We start from the raw sequence: 22,405 nt of genomic DNA, 5'->3' as shown, positions 1-22,405 counted from the left end.
CCAGTGTTTTTAGCAGCACTATCAACAATAGCCAAAGTATGGAAAGAGCCCAAATGTCCATCGATGGATTAATGGATAAAGAAGATGTGGTATATATGGAGTATTACTTGGCAATCAAAAAGAACGAAATCTTGCCATTTGCAACTATGTGAATGGAACTGGAGGGTATTATGCTAAGTGAAATCAGTCAGTCAGAGAAAGACAAATATCATATGACTTCACTCATATGCGGACTTTAAGAGACAAAACAGATGAACATAAGGGAAGGGAAACAAAACTAATATAAAAACAGGGAGGGGGACAAAACATAAGAGACTCATAAATATGGAGAACAAACAGAGGGTTACTGGAATGGGTTTTGGGAGGGGAGATGGGCTTAATGGGTAAGGGGCACTAAGGAATCTACTCCCGAAATCATTGTTGCACTATATGCTAACCAATTTTGATGTAAATTTAAAAAATAAAATTAAAAAAATAAAAAAGAAAAAGAAAAAAGAAAAGGAAAAAAGAAAAAAGAAAATCAGCAATTCACAAAGGAGGGCTGTGAATGGGGAAGAAAGAAGTCAGAGAACTACACAAAAAGCCAGAAAACAATAAGCCAGTATTAGTAAGTCCTTACCTATTAACACTTACTCTAAATGTAAATGGATTGAATTCTCCAATCAAAAGGCATAGACAGGACGGATGGATAAAAACAAAAAACCAAAAACAAAAAAACAAAACAAAACAAAAAAAAAACAAAACCCAACTATATGCTGCCTACAAGAGACTCACTTCAGCTTTAAGGATACACACAGATTGCAAGTGAAGGGATGAAAAAAGATATTCCATGTAAATGGAAACCAAAAGACACCAGGAGTAGCCATGCTTATATCAGACAAAACACATTTCTGGTGAAAAATGGTAACAAGAGACAAAGAAGGTCATTATATAATGATAATGTGTCCAATGTGTCAAGAAGGTACAATAATTGTAATATATATGCACCCAACAGTGGAGTTGGGTGCATGTATAAGCAAATACTAACAAATATTAAATATGAGTGCATATTAAGCAAATACTAACAAATCTGAAGGAAGTTACACAATACATGAATAGTTGGGGACTTCAGTATCCTACTTTCAACAACAGATAGATCATTCAGACAGAAAATTAACAAGAAACATTGGACTCAAACCATATTTTACACCAAATGGACCTAACAGACATACACAGATATTCTATCCAAAAGCAGTAAACTACATATTCTTCTCAAGCACGCATGGAACATTGTCTGACATATAACACAGAACTAGTCTTAGCAAATTTAAGAAGATTGAAATCATACCAAGTATTTTTTTTTCATTATAATAGTGTGAAACTAGTATCAATAATAGGAGGAAAGCTGGAAAATTTACAAATATGTGAAAATTAAATAACATGCTCCTGAGCAACCAATATGGGTCAAAGAAGAAATCAAAAGAGAAATTAAAAAATCTTGAAACAAATGAAAATGGAAACTAAACATATGGGATGCTACAATAGCAGTTCTAAGGCGATCATTTATATCAATAAATGCCTATATTAAAAATGAAAAAAGATGTTTCTAATAAACTTAACTTCGTGCCTCAAAGAACTAGAAAAAGAAGAAAAAATAAAGCCCACAGTTAACAGAAGGAAGGACATAACTAATATCAGAGCAGAAATAAATGAAATAGAGACCAAAAGAACAATAAAAAAGATCAACAAACCTAAGAGCTAATAATTTGAAAAGATGAACAATATTGATAAACCTTCAGCTAGACTAAGGGAAAAAGAAAGAAGACTCATGAATAAAATTAGAAATGAAAGGGGAGCTATTACAACTGATACATCTAAAATACATACGTTCTTAAAAAACTATTGTGAACAATGTTACACTAACAAATTGGATAACCTAGAAGAAATGGACGACTGCCTAGAAATAACCAATTTACCAAGACTGAATTATGAAGAAAGAAAATATGAAAAGACCAATAACAAGAAAGGAGATTAAATTAGTAATGAAAAACCTTCCAGGAAAGAAAAGCCAAAACCAGTTGGTTTCACTGGTTAATTTCTAACAAACATTTAAAGAAGAATTAATGTCAGTCTTCTTAAATTCTTCCAAAAAATCAAAGAGGAGAGAGCACTCCCAAACTTATTTTATGAGGCCAGCACTACCCTGATAACAAAGCAAGATAAGGACTCTACAAAATAAGAAAACTATAGACCAATATCCGAGATAAATATAGATGTAAAAATTCTCAACAAAATTAACAAACCAAATTTAACAGCTCATTAAAAGAATCATGCTATGATTAAGGAAGATTTATTGCTTCATGTGTTCATGTGTTCAACATATGCAAATCAATAAACGTGATGCACCACATGAATAGAATAAAAATCGTATGATTATCTCAATAGATGAAGACAAAGCATTTGAAAAAATACAACATGCTCTCATGACAAAATCTCCCAGTAAGGTGGGTATGTAAGGAACATACCTCAACATTATAAAAGGCCATATATGAAAAACGCACAGCTAACATAATACTCAACAGTGAAAAGTTGAAAGTGAAAGCTTTTTATCTAAGATCTCAAGAACAAGACAAGAGTGCCTAATCTGACCACTGTTATTCAACATAGTACTGGAATTTCTAGCCAGAGCAATTAGGCAATATAAAGAAATAAAAGACATCCAAATCAAAAGGGAAGAAGTAAATTGTCTTTGTTAGTAGATGGTATGATCTTACATACATATAGAAAAGCCTGAAGGCTCCACCAAAACATTCAGGACAAATCAATGAATTAAATGAAGTTGTAGGTTACAAAACCAACATACAGAAATTAACTGCATTTCTATACACTAACAACAAAGTATCTGAAAAAGAAGTAAAATAATCTTATTTACAATACCATTGAAAACAATAAAGTACTTAGATATAAATTTGACCAAGGGGGTGAGAGATCTGTATATTGAAACTATATGACTTTGATGAAAGAAACTAAAGAAGACACAAATGGAAAGACATCCCAAGTTCATGGATTGGAAGAATTAATATTACTAAAATGTCCAAACTACCCAAAGCTGTCTATAGATTCAATGCAATTCTGGTCAAAATCTCAATGGCATTTTTTATAGAAATAGAAAAAAAAAAACAATCCTAAAAATTGTGTGGAGCCACAAACTGACCTGAATAGAGAAAGCAATCCTGAGAAAGAAGAACAAAGCTGGAAGCATTGCACTTCTGATTTCAGCTATACTGCAAACCTATAGTCACCAAAACAGTATGATGCTAGCATAAAAATAGACATAGACCAGTGGAATAGAATCAAAAGACCAGAAATAAACCCCTGCATATGATCAGAGGTTTATTATTAAATTATTATTTAATTATTATTATTAAATAAACCCCTGCATATTTGACAGGGGAGCCATGACTACACAATGAGGAAAGGATAGTCTCTTTAATAAAGGTTTTTTAAAAAAAAAAACTAGATGACCACATGTAGAAAAATGAAATTGGAACTGTATTTACACCACTCACAAAAACGAACTTGAGATGGATTGAAAACTTAATGTGAGACTTGAAACCATAAAAGTCCTAGAAGAAAATAGGGGAAAAGCTCCTTGGCATTGGTCTTGGCAATGATTTTTTGGATATAACACCGAATGCACAAACAGCAAAGGCGAAAATCAATAAGTGGGACTACATCAACATATAGAAGGGGAGAAAATATTTGCAAATCTTATGTCTAGTAAGGGTTTAATATCCAAAAAATATAAAGAACACATACAGCTCATTAGCAAAAACTCAAACAGTCTGATTTAAAAATGGGCAGAGAATTGAATAGACACTTTTTTCAAAGACAAATGGCCAAGGGGTACATGAAAAGATGGTAACATCACTAAATGCAAACCATATCGACAATGAGATATCACCTAACGCTTGTGAGAATGACTGGTATCAAAAAGACAAGAGATAACAAGTGTTGGCAAGGATGTAGAGAAAAGGGGATCCTTGTGCACTGTTAGTGGGAATGTAAATTGGTTTAGCCATTATGGAAAACAGTATGGAAGCTCCACAAAAAATTAAAAAGAACTATCATATGATCCAGCAATACCACTTACTTCTGGGCATATATAACTAAAGGAAATGAAAACAGGATCTTGAAGAGATATCTGTATTCCCATGTTCATTGCAGCAGTATTTGCAATAGCCAAAATATGAAAACAACCTCAGTGTCCATCAACAGTTGAATGGCAAGAGAAGATATAGTACACACACACACACACACACACACACACACACACACACACACAGGAAACTTCTTCAGCCAAGAGAAAGAAGGAAATCCTGGTATCTATGACAACATGAATGGATCTTGAGGGCATTATGCTAAGTGAAATATCTGACAAAGAAAGATGAATACTATATGATAACACCTACATGTAGAATCTAAAAAAGCCAAACTTGTAGAAACAGAGAATAGAATGGTGGTTACCAGAAGCCAGAGAGTAGAGGAAATGGGAAGATGTTGGTCAGGAGCACAAAATTCTAGTTAGAAGATGATTAAGTTCAGGGAATCTAATACACAGTGTCATGATGACCGTTAACAATAACATACGCTTGGAAGTTGTTGAGAGAGTAAATCTAAAATGTTCTCACCATAATAAAGTAATGATAAATATGTGAAGTGATAAAGTCATCAGGTAACATTTCAGTGATCATTTTGCTATATATAAGTACATCAAATCAACATTTTTATATCTTAAACTTACGCAATGTTGTATGTCAATTTTATCTCAGTAAAACTGAAAAAAAAAAACCCAAAATAATGCCACTGGACTGTACACATAAAAATGGTTAAAATGGCAAATTTTATGCCACGTGTATTTTACCAAATCTTTAAAAAGTGGGAAAATAAAGTACATAAATCCCAGTATTTGCCCTCAGAGAGACCTATGTTATTTTGCAATGAACCTAAATCAGTGAGAAACTTGTTCTTAGTTATGAAATTTACTGTTGGCTAAGCAAAAGGTCAACTGCAACTTAGTTAAGAAGACATGAGACTGAAACTCTGTTTTTTAAGGCTAAAGGTGTTTTAAAATAATTACTGTTAAAAGTCATTTTATCTTGATTATATAGCTTCTAGAAATATGAAAATTTGTATTTATATTTAAAATTTTATAAGACAAATATCTCATATGCAAAATAATATGCAAAAAAGCATAAAATGTACATAAATGTATATGTAAACCAAGAGAGACTAAATGTAGTATTTATTTCTTATATCCTAAAAGCTGCTGATTTTTTTCAAGAACATTTGAAAATAATCTCATAAGTGTTTATGATTTCAAAGAAAGCTGTGACAACCTACTTCAAAATATTTGCCAATAGTTAAACATTTCTTCTTCAAATATTCGTATTAATGAGAATTATTATCTATTGGTTTATTGCATTAATTTAGGGAAGCAGAATATTGATTAAGTACTACTTTGGCAGAAAAAAAAACTGTAAAGTTAATACAGGATCGAGTTTTATGTACCTACAGAATAAATTTCATGAGTCACTAACAGACTTTATTAAAATCTCCCTGTTTTCACTTTTTATGATTGAAAGACTTCTTGATAGAGGGTGGATCTCATTGTTATTTTCATGGGGGAAACGGAGTGGATTTTGTTAAGGTGCATATCTAATAATATCATTTGTATTCAAAAGAAAAAAGTGAACTGAGGAAAATAAATGTTCTAATTAAGCAAATTGGGACACTTACATTTTATTTTATTTTAATTATTTTTAACGTTTATTTAGTTTTGAGACAGAGAGAGACAGAGCATGAACGGGGAAGGGTAAGAGAGAGAGGGAGACACAGAATCTGAAACAGGCTCCAGGCCCTGAGCGGTCAGCACAGAGCACGACGCGGGGCTCGAACTCACGGTCCGTGAGATCATGACCTGAGCCGAAGTCGGACACTTAACCGACTGAGCCACCCAGGCGCCCCGACACTTACATTTTAAATCACATCTTCAGAGAGTGTTGCTGTAGCTCACTTTGCAAGCTGGGAAACTCGAATTCCTAAGAAATTGTGAAATCTCCTCAATATCAGCCCAGATACTGTCTTCTAATACTTAAACAATGTTAATAATGAGAACCAGATAAAAGAAAATCTGGGCCTTAGTTCAATAGAAATAAATATTGTGCTAGATAAATTAGTTTCAAAACAGCTTCCTCTCATCCTATTTCATTAATGATTGGATACAATAACTACTAGAACATTTGATATGTTTTAGCAAAGAAAAATGTTATCTCTAATGTAGATTTAGTACTCTAAATCTATGGGATGATATATGGTGAAATGTTTTGTTTTGCTCAGATGTAACTTTAAAAAATATTTTGGCAATTTTAGGCTATTGGAGACTGAAATTCCTGAATAATGTGACTGTATTGTAATCTTCAAACTGATGACTGAAACTCATTGTTCCCTACTGTTAGCCATCTTGACCCTTAGGAAAAGTTTTCCACTTGAATACAGATCCCGAATTTCTTTTGTCAATTCTTGGTGCAGTTTCTCTGTCTTCCCAACTACCCAAGGGTAGATTTGTGATCTGCTTTTGCATTCACTAATCCGCTAATTTATGACCCATTAGTCATGCTGTAGTTCTTCAGCCATTAAACCTCAAAAGTCCAATCTTTTACTTGTTTAGCTCACCTGCTAACAAAACATTAGTATATGCTAACATTCACCTAAATGGGGAATTGAAACATTTTGGTGGGGTTTGGGGGCACAGAGAGTGAGGAGAGGGAAGGAGAGAGTGGGGAAGGAACAAAGATGGAAGGAATGGAGAGAAGGGAGGGAAGGAAGAAAGACATAAGAAATAGGTGTTTATTAACAAAAGGTAGCAAAATCTTGGGTCTTTCATATTACTTTTTCTTCTTTTTAATCATCCGGAGGACCATTTGTATACTTCACATATTTCTCCTCAGCAACAGTTTCCAGTTGGTCACCAACCCACTATGTAATTCTGTTCCCAGAGCTCTTGCTCTCCCTACCCTTCCTTGGTAGAAATATCTTGGGACAGAAATTTTAACCATGATGTTGTTACTACTCAATCCTTATGCCTTAATACTTAACATTCAACAGATCTGAAATAGATTCAGACTTCCCATAATTGTGTATGAAAAGAAAACTTGTACAAATTTTTGTCTATCTTTGACTTTGGGGGTTGAGAAGTAAAAGGTTAGGAAAGTGAGAGGACTGTATTATAAGGGTTGAATTAAATTTGACTAAACATTTTTTAAAAGAAACAGACAACAGAAAAAACAGGAGAAAAAAGAGGCATAGAATGGCCAGGATATTATACTTCATATCTTGGGAACATTAATGTATATTATTTTTTGTCAATACTTTTTTTTTTAATTTTAAGTGTTTATTAAAGCCCTGCTATAAGATACTATGTAGGGTAGACAGTAAGACATAATCACTCTCAATGTAGAGCTTATGTTAAATTTGGTTATAAACAAAAACATGCAATCAACTTCAATAAAAGTAGGAAAAAGTGCCTCAAGAAAAGCAAGAAATGCTGTAGATGTTCAAAAGGAGGAAAACCATGATATAACAGTGTGTCATTTGACCCAGGTTTTGAAAGTTAATTAGGATTTTAACAGTTGTCATGAATTAGATGTTTCTCCCATGACTAAATAGATCAGAAATGCCTCAGATTCAAGTACACATACAATTATTGTTTTTCTTTTTGGACACTTCTAAGCAAGGTTGGCCTATCCACCTTTCCTCTAATATACCACTCTGAGAAAAGCAAACATTTATTAGACTCACCTCCATGAATATTATGTCATTGATATATCCTGGAAATAACAGTACCCATCCCCTAGGTCCGTAAGCAGTGCTAAAGTGTTCTTCATGCTGAAGTTCTTTGAATTACTTTTTTTTTAAATAAAAGTTTAGACATTTGTTTGTTTATTTTTGAGAGAGAGAGTAAGCAGAAGAGGGGCAGAGGATCCAAAGTGGGCTCTGTGCTGACAGCAGTGAGCCTGATGCAGGGCTTGAACTTACAAACTGTGAGATCATGACCTGAGCTGAAGTCAGATGCTCCACTGACTGAGCCACCCAGGCACCCCTCTTTGAGTTTTTAAAATTTTTTGGTACTTTGTGGGTCTGTCTGCCATTTGTCTAATTTCCACCTAAGGAACTTCTCTCCTCTTTATAAGTAAATGGTACATTTTCCTTATATATGTAATATAACCTTACATGTTAAATTTTAGTCTGTTAATGCTCCTTGAGAAATATAAAAGATGACATAACTTCTATTATAATCATTACTTCTCATTCTCTTTTGTCAGCAGATATTCTGAAATTATAAAAAAAACATTTTATTTATCAGTTCAGTAATTATTTACTACTTCATTCCAGGAGAGTATATTCAAGTACCATGTAGCTTAATCTTCTAGACTAAATGTAAATACTGCTTAATAAAGTAGTTATGAACCACATTTTTAAGTTAAATGAAAGAGAAAAATCCTAAATTTGATTGTATGTAAGAATGATAGCATGATTAAAAAGATTGTAAAGAAAATTAAATATAGATAGTTACCTCTGACTATCTTTTAATGTATAAACAGCACTTACTGATTATGCTCTGCATAAGTCATGCTAAATAGAATATTTTGAATAATTAAATTGGAGTTCAAAGAGATTAGAGACTTTAATACTTTGAGTTACATAGCATTTCAGAGCCCGAAGTTAGAGTTCATCAAATCTCTGGATATAAATCCCTCTGCATTCACTGCCTCTTATTTTCAGATTAACAAAATAATCACATTAAAAACATCTACCTGTGATTGAAAAGAAAAAATAAACCACTGTTTGACCTTAAATGTTTTCTCAGACAATCATAGTAATTAAATCTTCTTGAGCGCTGTCCCAGATTTATGGGGAATAACAAACTATGATTCTTTTATAGTTTGCATTCACTTTCAAAAATTTCTGTCTTTTTCAATTGTTTTTCTTAGTTAGATGAGCTTATGACATGAAACCTCTTCTTTTAACAGTGCCAGCATTTAATCCATGCTTTCTGGGATGGCATTTCCACTCAAGCCTTTAATGATTTAGCCTATGCATTTTTACTTTTTTTTTTTTTACTGAAGTATAGTTGACTAGCCTATGTTATTTTTACCATAAAGTGAATTAATATTGATTTTTAGTTGAGAATCTTATGACCTCTTGAAATAATTGATGGATCCTGGGGCATCTTTAGCAAGGGTTAAGTATCTCTGGACTTACTACTTTGTTTTGTTTTGCTTTTTGTTAATTTAAAATACACTAATTATTATGCATTAGTCACTATTCTACACATATTATATGTTTCTAATTTTTCTGTATGAAAACACATAAAGATGGCATTAGTATTCCTATTTTATAGGTGAGAAAACTTACGTTGAAGTCAAGCAGCTGACTACAGCTAACATTTGAACTTACGTGTGTCTGACTCTAAAGTCATTTTCACTTGGGTATTGCTAGCAGCAGGGCATATTTCTCTAAAAAATTACTACTCTCTTGCCTGACCTTGCAAGTATCACCATCTAGGGTTGTTTGTTTGGTATGCTAAATCTGTATTAATATTAAGCTATTGTTCAGAAGCAGAGGTCCATATAATGCTGGGGGAACATGGCAATCCCAGGCAATTTTAGCACAGTACTGGCTGTCATTCATTTATGTTAATGTGAAGGAAACTATATTCTTGTGAACATTGAAATTCCTTTAAACTATGTTCAGATCACTTTCAGATTAGAATATGTTCTCTATTCTTTCGTATTCTTCTAAAACCCACTTATCTATAAAGTTTTTAAAAATCTCTAAAAATATTCCCTTAATTTAAAATCAGACTGCCTGAAGAGATATAAAACAAGCAAATCTTAATTTTAACAATGGATTATGGTGTTAAAAATCATTATTTAACCTTTATGTTGTCAAAAAAAGAGACTGTATTCTGCAACAGTGCAAGATTTTTGGTTTAAGTAGTTCAACAGAATGAACAAAACACTTAAATGACACCAATAGCACCCACATTGACAAACTGCATCACAGGCCAAGATATGTATGTGTCAAATGAGTTTTGTAGATACTTAAAAATCTGAACATCCTAGGGCACCTGGGTGGTTCAGTTGGTTAAGCATCCAACTTCAGCTCAAGTCATGATCTCCTGGTTTGTGGGTTGAAGCCCCACATTGGGCTCTGTGCTGACAGCTCAGAGCCTGGAGCCTGCTTCAGATTCTGTGTCTCCCTCTCTCTCTGCCTCTCCCCTGTTCAGTCTCTGTCTCTGTCTCTCAAAAATAAATAAACATTAAAAAATCATTTTTTTAAAAAAAAATCTGCACATCCCTTTGAATTGTTTCTATATAAATACGTCCCATATCCAGGATTTCCTATTTGGAGGGATAGAAGAACTATGTTATAGTAGACCATCATTTAAGCCACACATATAAAACCAGAGAATGACTATTAGAGAACCAGGAGTATGTGAGATCAGGAGGGAGGTTAGAAGACCTAGTTTGCCTCCTCTCTCCATGGCAGACAGAGTAACCTCATAGTCAATAAAGTATTTTCAGTGAGATCCTTGCTTTCCTTTGCTTTGCTTTTTTTTTCTTTTTCCTTTCTTTTGCCTCAGCTGTCAGATTTAAAAATGAGGATGTGGCCTGGAAAAGGACCTAAGTAAGAGTATAGGGGTATGCAAGTTAAATATCTCAATTACCATTTTCCTCTGGGTTTCTAGTTTTCAGACTTTTTGATTCTTAATGAATCTCTAAGTGCAAAAAAAAAAAAAAAATAGGGAGAGCCTCTGAAGGACAAAGAATGTGTTTATTTAAGTAAGATGCAGGCTACCCGGACCATTGCCTGAGTGGAATGTTGGTCTGAAAGGGTCGCTGGAATAAAGGAAGAATGTGATATGCTTAATTCAGGGCTACTCATGGAGCCCCATACCCAGTTGGTTACACATACACTGGTCTTGCTGCCCCCAAATTAGACAAATCTGGGCTTAGGGAGTGAGAGTTGTTACTAGAACAGACTTTGCCCATGTTGAGTTACTATTGAACAAATCTTTATAGAATATAAGCTAGAAAGGGCATCTGCATATCTGTATGGCACTGGTGGTATCTACTGAATCTAAAGAATAGTATATTATAACAGTGCAATGAACACCTGATGAATGATTGAATAAATGAGTGGATGAACATCTCCATAGATTTGGTTTCTACTGACAAATCAGTCTGGCTCCATATACTATTTAGGAAGGAAACTATTTATTTTGCTGCATGCACTAGTTATGTCACGTAATCCTCTTTATGATGGGGATAAATAGCCAAAGTAATTTTGAAGAAGAAGACCAAAGCAGGAGGCATCACAATCCCAGACTTTAGCCTCTACTACAAAGCTGTAATCATCAATACAGCATGGTATTGGCTGCATTTATTTTGCTGCATGCACTAGTTATGTCACGTAATCCTCTTTATGATGGGGATAAATAGCCAAAGTAATTTTGAAGAAGAAGACCAAAGCAGGAGGCATCACAATCCCAGACTTTAGCCTCTACTACAAAGCTGTAATCATCAATACAGCATGGTATTGGCACAAAAACAGACACATAGACCAATGAAATAGAATAGAAACCCCAGAACTAGACACACAAAAGTATGGCCAACTAATCTTTGACAAAGCAGGAAAGAACATCCAATGGAAAAAAGACAGTCTCTTTAGCAAATGGTGCTGGGAAAACTGGACAGCAACATGCAGAAGGTTGAAACTAGACCACTTTCTCACACCATTCACAAAAATAAACTCAAAATGGATAAAGGACCTGAATGTGAGACAGGAAACCATCAAAACCTTAGAGGAGAAAGCAGGAAAAGACCTCTCTGACCTCAGCCGTAGCAATCTCTTACTCGACACATGCCCAAAGGCAAGGGAATTAAAAGCAAAAGTGAATTACTGGGACCTTATGAAGATAAAAAGCTTCTGCACAGCAAAGGAAGCAACCAACAAAACTAAAAGGCAACCAACGGAATGGGAAAAGATATTTGCAAATGACATATCGGACAAAGGGCTAGTATCCAAAATCTATAAAGAGCTCACCAAACTCCACACCCGAAAAGCAAATAACCCAGTGAAGAAATGGGCAGAAAACATGAATAGACACTTCTCTAAAGAAGACATCCGGATGGCCAACAGGCACATGAAAAGATGTTCAGCGTCGCTCCTTATCAGGGAAATACAAATCAAAACCACACTCAGGTATCACCTCACGCCAGTCAGAGTGGCCAAAATGAACAAATCAGGAGACTATAGATGCTGGAGAGGATGTGGAGAAACGGGAACCCTCTTGCACTGTTGGTGGGAATGCAAATTGGTGCAGCCCCTCTGGAAAGCAGTGTGGAGGTTCCTCAGAAAATTAAAAATAGACCTACCCTATGACCCAGCAATAGCACTGCTAGGAATTTATCCAAGGGATACAGGAGTACTGATGCATAGGGGCACTTGTACCCCAAGGTTCATAGCAGCACTCTCAACAATAGCCAAATTATGGAAAGAGCCTAAATGTCCATCAACTGATGAATGGATAAAGAAATTGTGGTTTATATACACAATGGAATACTACGTGGCAATGAGAAAAAATGAAATATGGCCTTTTGTAGCAACGTGGATGGAACTGGAGAGTGTGATGCTAAGTGAAATAAGCCATACAGAGAAAGACAGATACCATATGGTTTCACTCTTATGTGGATCCTGAGAAACCTAACAGGAACCCATGAGGGAGGGGAAGGAAAAAAAAAAAAAAGAGGTTAGAGTGGGAGAGAGCCAAAGCATAAGAGACTCTTAAAAACTGAGAACAAACTGAGGGTTGATGGGGGGTGGGAGGGAGGAGAGGATGGGTGATGGGTATTGAGGAGGGCACCTTTTGGGATGAGCACTGGGTGTTGTATGGAAACCAATTTGACAATAAATTTCATATAAAAAAAAATCTAAAGAAATTTATTATTAAAAATAATTCAATCTTAAAAAAAAAAAAAAGAAATCACTACCCATATGTGGCTATTGAACACTTGAAATGCCCTAGTTCAAATTGAAATGTACTTGTAAGCATAAAATACACATGAAATTTAAAGACCAAATATGAAAAAGAGTGTAAAATAACCTCATATAATTTTTACACTGATCACATGTTGAAATGACAGTATTTTAGATGCACTGAGTTAAATAAATCAAAATAAATAAAGTGTAGTATTAAATTAAAAAAAAATGATGGTGATAAATATTTGCCACTTCACATGTCCCTTGTAAAAGAAATGATTTTTGCCATGAAGAAGGCTCAGTAATATGGCTGTAGCTAATTCAATTCTTTTCCTTTGCTTTATAACTATTAGACTAAAAGCAAGTAAACTTTGCATAAATATCTTTGGGCAATTGGCTGACAGTTGAAAGTATACATTTTGGTACTTCCTGTGTAGTAGTTGGTACAGTTCAGTTTTTTAAAACTCTCTTAAAGAATCTATAAATGTAAACAATTTCCTATAGCTTTCTTTTGCTTGGGAAAATATTTAGGATAATTTTTTTCATATTTAACTCTTCCATGGGTTAATTTATGAAAATAATAATGGAAAAAATCTTCCTTTGCTTCTAAAACTTTTCCTCAATTTATGAGTCAATTATTAGGTTGCACCATATGGAATTAGAATTTTTGTAGATCAAAAAGTCAAATAATAGGGATTTCAAATGGTAATCTAATATAATGATAAATATTCTTAAAGTTGACTTTTAAGAAGTTTGCATTCTCATCAGGTTAGCCATACTTTGATTATTCCACTACATTATTCTTATTACTTGGAAATAAATATAGTCCCTGCTCTTCAGGGGGCAGTGCACATCTCTGCTTTGGTGCCTAGGAATAACATCCTAAAAATATAATTTCAATAATAGTTAATATCTCTTTAGTTGAGTATTTCTTCTTTTTGCTACATATTTATTTAAAGAATATTAGGAATGACTTATGCATTGAGGACTCAAATTTAATTCTTGCTATTCATGAGAAAAATCAGATGACATGATTGGTCCCAGTGTGTACATTTATATGAATTATTAATAGCTAGATCTTATGGCTTTCAGATTGCTAACTTCTTATCACTATGGTTACACAGCAGTACTTAGCAGTACCTTATTCTTAAATTTAACACCTATCATGTTTAAATCTAGTTAATATTGCTGTGAAATTTTTATAACCATTGTTGAAAATTAAATTCCAGATGACTATGAAACATTTCACATTTTGGGTGATCATTCCAGACTCCAAGCACAAGAGACAGAGCCAACATTTCTCAACACTTTCTCCTTCTTTCTACTTTTGTCTCTTAAAGAAAAAAAATAGAGATACCATGAGTATAAACCCTAAGAAATGTTAATACATTTTACCAAAGCAATCATGAACTGTCAGATTTTTAAATGTTAACACAGAAAAGTGGGAGTAGAATACAAGTTATAAATGTACCCTGAGACATTTGTAATATAAATATAAAAAGCCATATTCACTGCGAATTGATTTGATCTGAAATAATTTTAATTTTACTATTATAACTAATAGTTTTAAATATAGATGCATTTGAAGTCATCCCAGATTACAAAGAAAAACAATTATGATAATTGTTTAAATAATAATTATTATTTAAATTATAATGTGATACCTATGAATTTATTCCGATATCTTTTCCACAGCAAATAGTGGTGATTCTAAATGTTACTTAGAGAAGAGTAAATTGAAACTAGTTAGTGCTCTTCTTTGATATCTGCTAAATTATAAGCAATCTATTTATTTTGTTGCTTGTAGTAGGTATGTTGCAGGATCCCCTCTCTGATGGGCCAGAGCAAGTAAGCTAATAACATTCTGACGTGGTAACTGGTCTACCTGAAATATTTAGAAGATGATCTAAATAGGTCTATATGTCTAGAAAGGAAAGTTCAGTAGAGGGTACTTTAAGTGCTTATTAATTCTGTAAAACTCTAGTAGGACCAGAGGAACTTGAGCTAGCTTAAAACGTTAAACTCCAGGCCTATGAGCTGGAAAGGATCACATGCAAATTAATCACATAAACATTGGGTATAAGGTCCTCATCTGCTATGTTTCCGAAGACACTCAGTATCATCCCAACTTCTCTGGATATAGCTTTTCCAGAGAGTTTGGTGGTGGCTTCATAATATTTTTAAATGCATATATTAATAAAACCTATCAAAGTATCCTTAGTTGCCATGTACCTCATTGGACACATATAGAATGTGTTGTTTTTACCATTTTATATGATTTTTAAACAATAATTGAGAGAAAATGGGACTTTAATAAAGCAATATTTGTTGAGTCCTTATAAATATATAATTTTATAAATTTTTTTTTATAATTTCATCTGTATTCCCTTTACATAAATTTTCAAACTAGCAGTTTTCATATTCTATTACATCATTTGATTAACAAATAGCTCAAATAATAAGTTATGTGGACACATTTGCTGTTCCTCATTTTGCATCATAATATGTTTATGATTTGGCATTTTGCTTAAATCTCACGTTGACTGAATTTTAAATACTTCGTGGCTAAACACCATGTTTGTTTTGTTTTGTTTTGTCTTTTATTTCAAGAGTGCTTATTCAAAATGTTATTAGACTTATAAACTCAATAAAAACTTTAGCATTGCAAAAACATATTTACTTTGCCTTATAATGAAGAGCCATTTTGAAATAAATTTCCCTATCTATTCATCAAAGAGAACTGACATATTTCAAAAAGCATAGCAAAATCATAAATAATGTAAATTAGCCTTTTAAAGAAGTTACAAAGTTTTTCTCCTCCAAGTTCTTCTTGGAAGAAAGCACATGGAAGGAAGCCTTACATGCATTAATACCTTTGAGGCCCTTATAAATTGCTCCAGTGAACTAAGTGGTGCTCCAGTTACTAAGAGAAGTACTTCTAGGTAAACCCGAGATGGTTTCTTGAGTGTTTAACAGAATACGATTTCTAAAATTTACATAATTATGTACTTGTTATTTATTAATTTTGTGAAAATAATAAAAATTTGCTATGTGGTATAAAATCACAAGTATCTTAGCTGGTTAAATAGGAATTCCTTTGCATCTGTTTTTTTTTTTTTTTTTAAGATGTTGCTTCTTCACATAGGTAGAGAACTTAAGCCTAAGTAGAGGTGATTTTTTTGTAACAGTTTATTGAGTGCCTACTATGTGCCTATACTATACTAAGTGTTCTGACTACATTGCTTCATTTAAGATTTATATAAACCCACTGCTTCATTTAGTTTTCATAACAAATACAATAAAGTAAGTTACTCTAAAAATGAGGTAGTTGTAGTTCAGAATTTGGATCACATTGCTAGTACATAGTAAGATTGGAATTGCAGCCCAGAGCCTATTATCACAACTATGACTCTATACTGTCTTCCCTGAAATGTAGATATAAAATATGATTTCATCCAATATTACCAGTTAATCAAGTCTTATGGTAGAATCCTGTAGAAACACTTGTGAAATGAATGTTCAGTGTATTTTATTCATTGTAGTCTCCCTTATATATTGTGTCATGGCTGTTCTATAGATCGAATTATATCTGAGGTTTATACTAAGGTATAGAATATATCTGTGCTTCTAATTTACTTTGGAAATTAGCAAAAGTACTACCTACTAAGGTTTCCTTGGATTTCTTCCTTAACTTGTCTGAGTACCAGCTGAAAAACTACTCATTGACTCTGATAGTCAGTTTCTATTTTATGCTACTAATATTATTACCAGATATTAACTTAAGATATTGTCACGTTAGATGAATGCTTAATATAATGTAAACAAATAATTATGCATCCTAATTCTGATTTTTTTAAAAAAATTACGGTTAGACTGGAGAAGGAAAGATAAAGAATAAGGCAGAAGATATAGAAGAGATATAGAAGAGAGGAAGATATAGGGACATGGTAGAAGAAATGTGACCAGAAATGGTGTAGTCACTTCAGAAAACAGTTGGGTGGTTCCTCAAAGAGCAAACAAAGAATTATCATATGCCCCAGAAATTCCACTCTTAGGTGTGTGCCCACTGTTTCTAATAGTCAAATAGCAAAAACAACTGGAATATCCATCAACTTATGAATGAATTACCAAAATGTGGCATATTCATACAGTGGAATATTATTCAGCCATGAAAAAGAATGAAATACTATGACATGCTACAACATGAACAAACCTGAAAACATTATGCTAACAGAAGGGCCATCACAAAAGACGACATATTGTGTGATTTCGTGTATATGAAATGTCCAGAATAGGCAAATCCATGGACACAGAAAGTATATTAGTGATTGGCAGTGACAGGGAGGAGGGAAGAATGGGGAGTGTCTGCTATTGGGTATGAAGCTTCTTTTTGATGTGAAGAAAATGTTATGGAATTAGATAGTGGCAATGGTTATATGAGCTTGTGAATATAATAAAAAATCATTCAAAAAGTATTGTGTACTTTACTAGGGTGGATTTTATGATGTGAATTATATATCAATTTTTAAAATATGGCCAGGGATTCCCATATTTTTAAAGACCCCATTGAAAATCTTTACAGGAATGTATATATATCTCATTAAAATATAAATACTTTTATTTTCAAATGTTAGTTAAACCTGTTGTAAAATAACCTTGTGTTATCTGTGCTCCAACTAAATCATTTGCACGTTATGGGAAAATAGGCAGACGAGTGACCTACAAAAATATATTTATATTTAAAACCTTCAACTTTCTCTCTCTCTTTCTCTCACACCCTTCCCCTTTAAAAAGTAAGTTGCAGTAATCATAAATCTTCATCCGTAACTACTTTAGGGTGTGTTTCCAAAGAGCAAAGATATTCTCTAGCATAACCACAGTACAATGATCAAATTCATGAAAATTCACATTGGTATTATTATCTAAACACGCTTTTGGTTCCCAAACTGGCCCCTGTCCCTGGAGGCAAAAGTAGACAGAAGAGACCATTCCTAATTGGCAGGTGGCAGGTGGTAATAAGCAAGGGAACTTACCATATGAGGCTTGTCCTGGGCAGCTACAAGGTGAGTGGATCTCTGCACTCGCCCACCAGAATCTTAAGTTTGTATAGAGGCCTTAACTGGATTCAGTCACATATAGCATCCAGACGGTCCCAATAAGACCATGCTCTCTCACGCTGCTTCCTTGGAAACGGTTCCAGCTGTGGGAATGGTAGGCAGAGCATACATTCCAAGCACATGCGAGGGGGTGAGGAGCCTTCAATTGTCCCAGTCCAGCTCATGGTCAACTGAGAGTCGTGTCCTTCGAATGAGCCCCAACAACTTCCCATATTTAAGTTTTCTATTTTTAAATTTCCAATTATCATAATGCTATCCTTTATAATAACTACTTTTTCTCAATTCATTTGCATCTAAGTTGCCATGTTACTCTAGTTTCTTTTAATCTCACCTCCTCAGCTTCTCTTTGTTGTTGTTTTTTTTCTTTTTTATGACATTTATATGCATAGAGTGCAGAACTGTTGTTATTATTTTAAGAAAGTCCCTGGAATTAGTTTTGATTGGTAGTTTCCTGATGCTATGATTCAGGTTACCTTTTTTTTTTTTTTTTTTTTTTTAGTGCAAGAATACTATCTATTTCCAAGATCTGCTGGGTAACCAAAAGCTTGGCAGTTTAAAACAACATAAATGTATTCTTTCATAGTTCTGGAGGTCAGGAATTCAAAATCAAGGTCTTGGTAGGTCTAAACCCCCTAAGCTCTAGGGTAGAATCTTTTCTTGCCTCTTCCAGTTCCTGGCAGTTTCAGGCATTCCTCTGCCTGTGACAACATAACCCCAATCTCTGCCTGCGTCTTCACATGACTTTCTTCCCTGTGTTTCTCTTCTGCTTATAAGGGCAATTATTGGATTTAGGGCCCATCTGGTTAATCCAGGATAATCTCACCTGGAGATCCCTAGGGTAGTTACATCTGAGAAGACCCATTTTTTTCCAAATAAGGTCACATTCATAGGTACCGGGGGTTTAGGACTTGGGCATATCTTCTTGGGTCTGCAGTTCAACCCACTACAGTATGTAAATGATGTTGTGTCCTTCTCAGAGGATAACATCAGGACATACCAAATATAGACAGAACAGAAAATAGATTTATTTTTAAAACATGGATTTATATGGACACTCTAATTCAAATTAAATATTACAGTTCTTTCTTTCCTTCTCACCTTCTGTGTTTATATCTTCTTTCTTCCAGAGTGAGAACCCTACCTCCTAATATTATTAAAATGTTTACTTCTTTGGTCAATCCTGCAACATGGGTAAAGCAATTTCAGAATTGCTACACCTATATGATTACCAACAAGAAACTTGCCCAATAAGGTTCAAGATTTCTTTGTGGTTCTTTTGGTCTTCAACTGAAATAGTGTAGCCACGCACAAGTTTCATGGATCACTACCTCCTCCCCCTTCCGTGTGGTTGTTATTCATTTGATATACTATTCAGTTCATGTGTTTCTGTTTGTACTTAATGTTAAGGTTTCTTCCTTCACTCTTATTGGTTTAATGCTATTTTTTTGAACAATGACATTTTAACATGATTCTAAAAGTAAAAATATATAGAAAGGATACTTAGGCCACTCCCTCCCCTATCCATTCTGCCTTGTTTCTCCAATCTCTAGTGGGTAACCAATTTTATTAGTTTCTGATTTACTTTGTTTCCTTTTATGAATATAAGCAGATAAATGTATAGTTTCTCATTTTGCTTTCATTTTGTATAAAGGTAGTATATTGTATATTAGTGGTTCTCAAATGGGGATGGTTTGGTGAAAGGGGTAATGTCTGGAGACTCTTTATTGGGGGAGAGGCATCTAGTGGGTGGAGACCAGGTGGGCTGCTAAACATTTAGAATACATAAGATAGCCCTCAACAACAAAGAATTACTGGTTTCATTTATCTATAATGCTGCTGTTGAGAAACCCTGCTATACATCTACTTCTGCACTTTGATTTTCAACATAAAAATATTTTTTGGAAAATCACTCTGTAGAGATGGTCCACATCCTGTTTTACAGCTCCACAGTGTAGATGCTGTAGTTTTTTCAGTCTCCTTTGTATGGGCATTTAGGTTGTTTTCAATATTTTGCAATTATAGATAATGCTGTAATGGATAGCCTTACACACTTTTATCTTTGTAATTTTTGAAGTATATCTTTAGAATAAATTGCCAGAAGTGGTTCAAAGGCCAAAATATATGATGGTTTGCCAAATCCCCTCCAAAACATTGTACATTTTTTCACTGTCACCAGTGTTTGAGACGACCTGTTTCTCCATAGGTTGCTAGTTGAGTAAGTTGTCAAGTTTTTGAACTTTCACCATCTGAAAACTAAGAAGCCCAGTGTAGTTTTAATTTGCACTCATTTTATTATCAATGGCATTTTTCTGTCTCTGTCTCTCTCTTTTAGAGAGAGGGATAGAGGGTAAGCAGGGGAGGAACAAAGGGAGAGGGGAAGAGAGAATCTCAAGCTGGGTGTGGAGCCTAATGTGGGGCTTGATCTCACAGTCCTGAGATCACAACCTGAGCGGAAGTCAAGAGTTGGACACTTACCAACTGAGCCACCCAGGTGTCCCTAATTAATGGTATTTTTTTTTTAAGTTTTGCTTGGGCACGTCTCTGGGCCAAAACCTCAAATTTTATAATATTTAACTCAAATAATTTTAGACGGATTACAGAAGCAATGTTTATAAAATACAGTGAAACAAGATATGTGTTTCTGTGTGAAAGTATCCAACTATTCCTTGAGGAAACTTTTCTTTGTGGCTATGTCTCAATAAATTTTTACATGAACATAACAGAGTATTATCCTGTCATGCCTGAGAGAGAAATACTCATCACCAGGTAATAAATGTAATTCTAGAAATACAGTATTTAAAACGTGCTCTTGAGCTTTCAGACCACAAGAACGTCACACTGAGTAAACTAAAATGGCTTTGTACGAGGATTCTTATGTGGTTGGTGTTTTATAGGCCATACATGTCTCTTGGGAGTCTTCGCGATCAAGTCATCTACCCTGATTCGGTGGATGACATGCGTGACAAAGGCCACACAGACCATGACCTGGAATGTATTCTACACAATGTCCACCTCTATCACATAGTTCAAAGAGAAGGAGGTAAAGTCTACCATTTTCTAAATGCATTTAACTTTGTTTCAAAAACTAAACTTACGTAAATCATCCCTATTTTAATTTGAATATATGCTATCATTGGAACATAAACACGCACATGGACTTCATAGCATTTATTGTTTTTCCATTCTTGATGTCCTGTCTTCTGCTTGGGTTGTATTTCCTACAGCACACCAGGATTTTTTATTGTCTGCTGCTAGCATTTGAAAACAGTTTTTTGGGGGGGCGACTGGGTGGCTCAGTCAGTTAAGTGCCGACTTTGGCTGAGGTCATGATTTCATGGTTGGTGAGTTTGAGCCCCGTGTTGGGCTCTGTGCTGACAGCTCAGAGCCTGGAGGCTGCTTCTGATTCTGGGTCTCCCTCTTTCTGCCCCTCCCCCACTCGTGTTCTGTCTCTCTCTCTCAAAAATAAACATTAAAAAAACATTTTTTTTAATGAAAGGGTTTTTTTCTTCATATTTGAATATACAAGTGTCTCTGAGGCCATCATTAATCTAGATGCATGTAAAATCCGTGGCAGAAATATCCTCCTGTCAAGTTCTCAACTTACATTAAACTTAATAATTTGAAGAGTGGTATCGCAGAACCTCTTTTTTGTTTTCAGACCCACAGTCTTACCAATACATTTTTTCCCTCTGTCAAGCAGCACATAGAGAATTAGATAAGGTATAGAAACTTATTTTTTTAAGTATTTTTTAATGTTTATTTATTTATTTTTTGAAAAGTGGTGGTGGGGAAAGAGGAAGACAGAATTCCAAGCAGGTTCCATGCTGTCAGTGCAGAGCCTGATGTGGGGCTCGAACTCATAAACTGTGAGATCATGACCTGAGCGGAAATCAAGGGATGGACATTTACCCGACTGTGCCACCCAGGTGCCCCAGGAACTTCTGTGCTGTGTGTTTTATGAATAAGGTATTTTTTTAATATATTCATATATTGAATTCATATATTGATTGTCAAATTGGTTTCCATACAACACCCAGTGCTCATCCCAAAAGATGCCCTCTTTAATGCCCATCGTATACCCTCCCCTCCCTCCCACCCCCCATCAACCCTCAGTTTGTTCTCAGTTTTTAAGAGTCTCTTATGCTTTGGCTGTCTCCCACTCTAACCTCTTTTTTTTTTTCCTTCCCCTCCCCCATGGGTTT

The 22,405-nt window shown here is 34.4% G+C and overlaps 2 protein-coding genes across 2 annotated transcripts in view; one reads left to right on the top strand and one right to left on the bottom strand.

Moving 5' to 3' along the window:
* CB4H12orf40 (chromosome B4 C12orf40 homolog) overlaps positions 1-22,405 on the bottom strand; it is a 165,483-nt gene that overhangs the window by 118,129 nt on the left and 24,949 nt on the right. The gene's annotated exons all lie outside the window — the stretch shown is intronic.
* ABCD2 (ATP binding cassette subfamily D member 2) overlaps positions 1-22,405 on the top strand; it is a 68,029-nt gene that overhangs the window by 26,184 nt on the left and 19,440 nt on the right. Inside the window, exon 7 of the mRNA XM_015085074.3 lies at positions 21,098-21,243. Coding sequence (XP_014940560.1) covers positions 21,098-21,243 — 146 coding nt within the window. The remainder of the gene's footprint in view (positions 1-21,097; positions 21,244-22,405) is intronic.

Source organism: Acinonyx jubatus, chromosome B4, assembly GCF_027475565.1.
Source record: "Acinonyx jubatus isolate Ajub_Pintada_27869175 chromosome B4, VMU_Ajub_asm_v1.0, whole genome shotgun sequence".
Lineage (NCBI taxonomy): Eukaryota > Metazoa > Chordata > Mammalia > Carnivora > Felidae > Acinonyx > Acinonyx jubatus.
The sequence above is the reverse complement of the archived record's forward strand: the minus strand, read 5'-3'. Positions and strand labels throughout refer to the sequence as shown.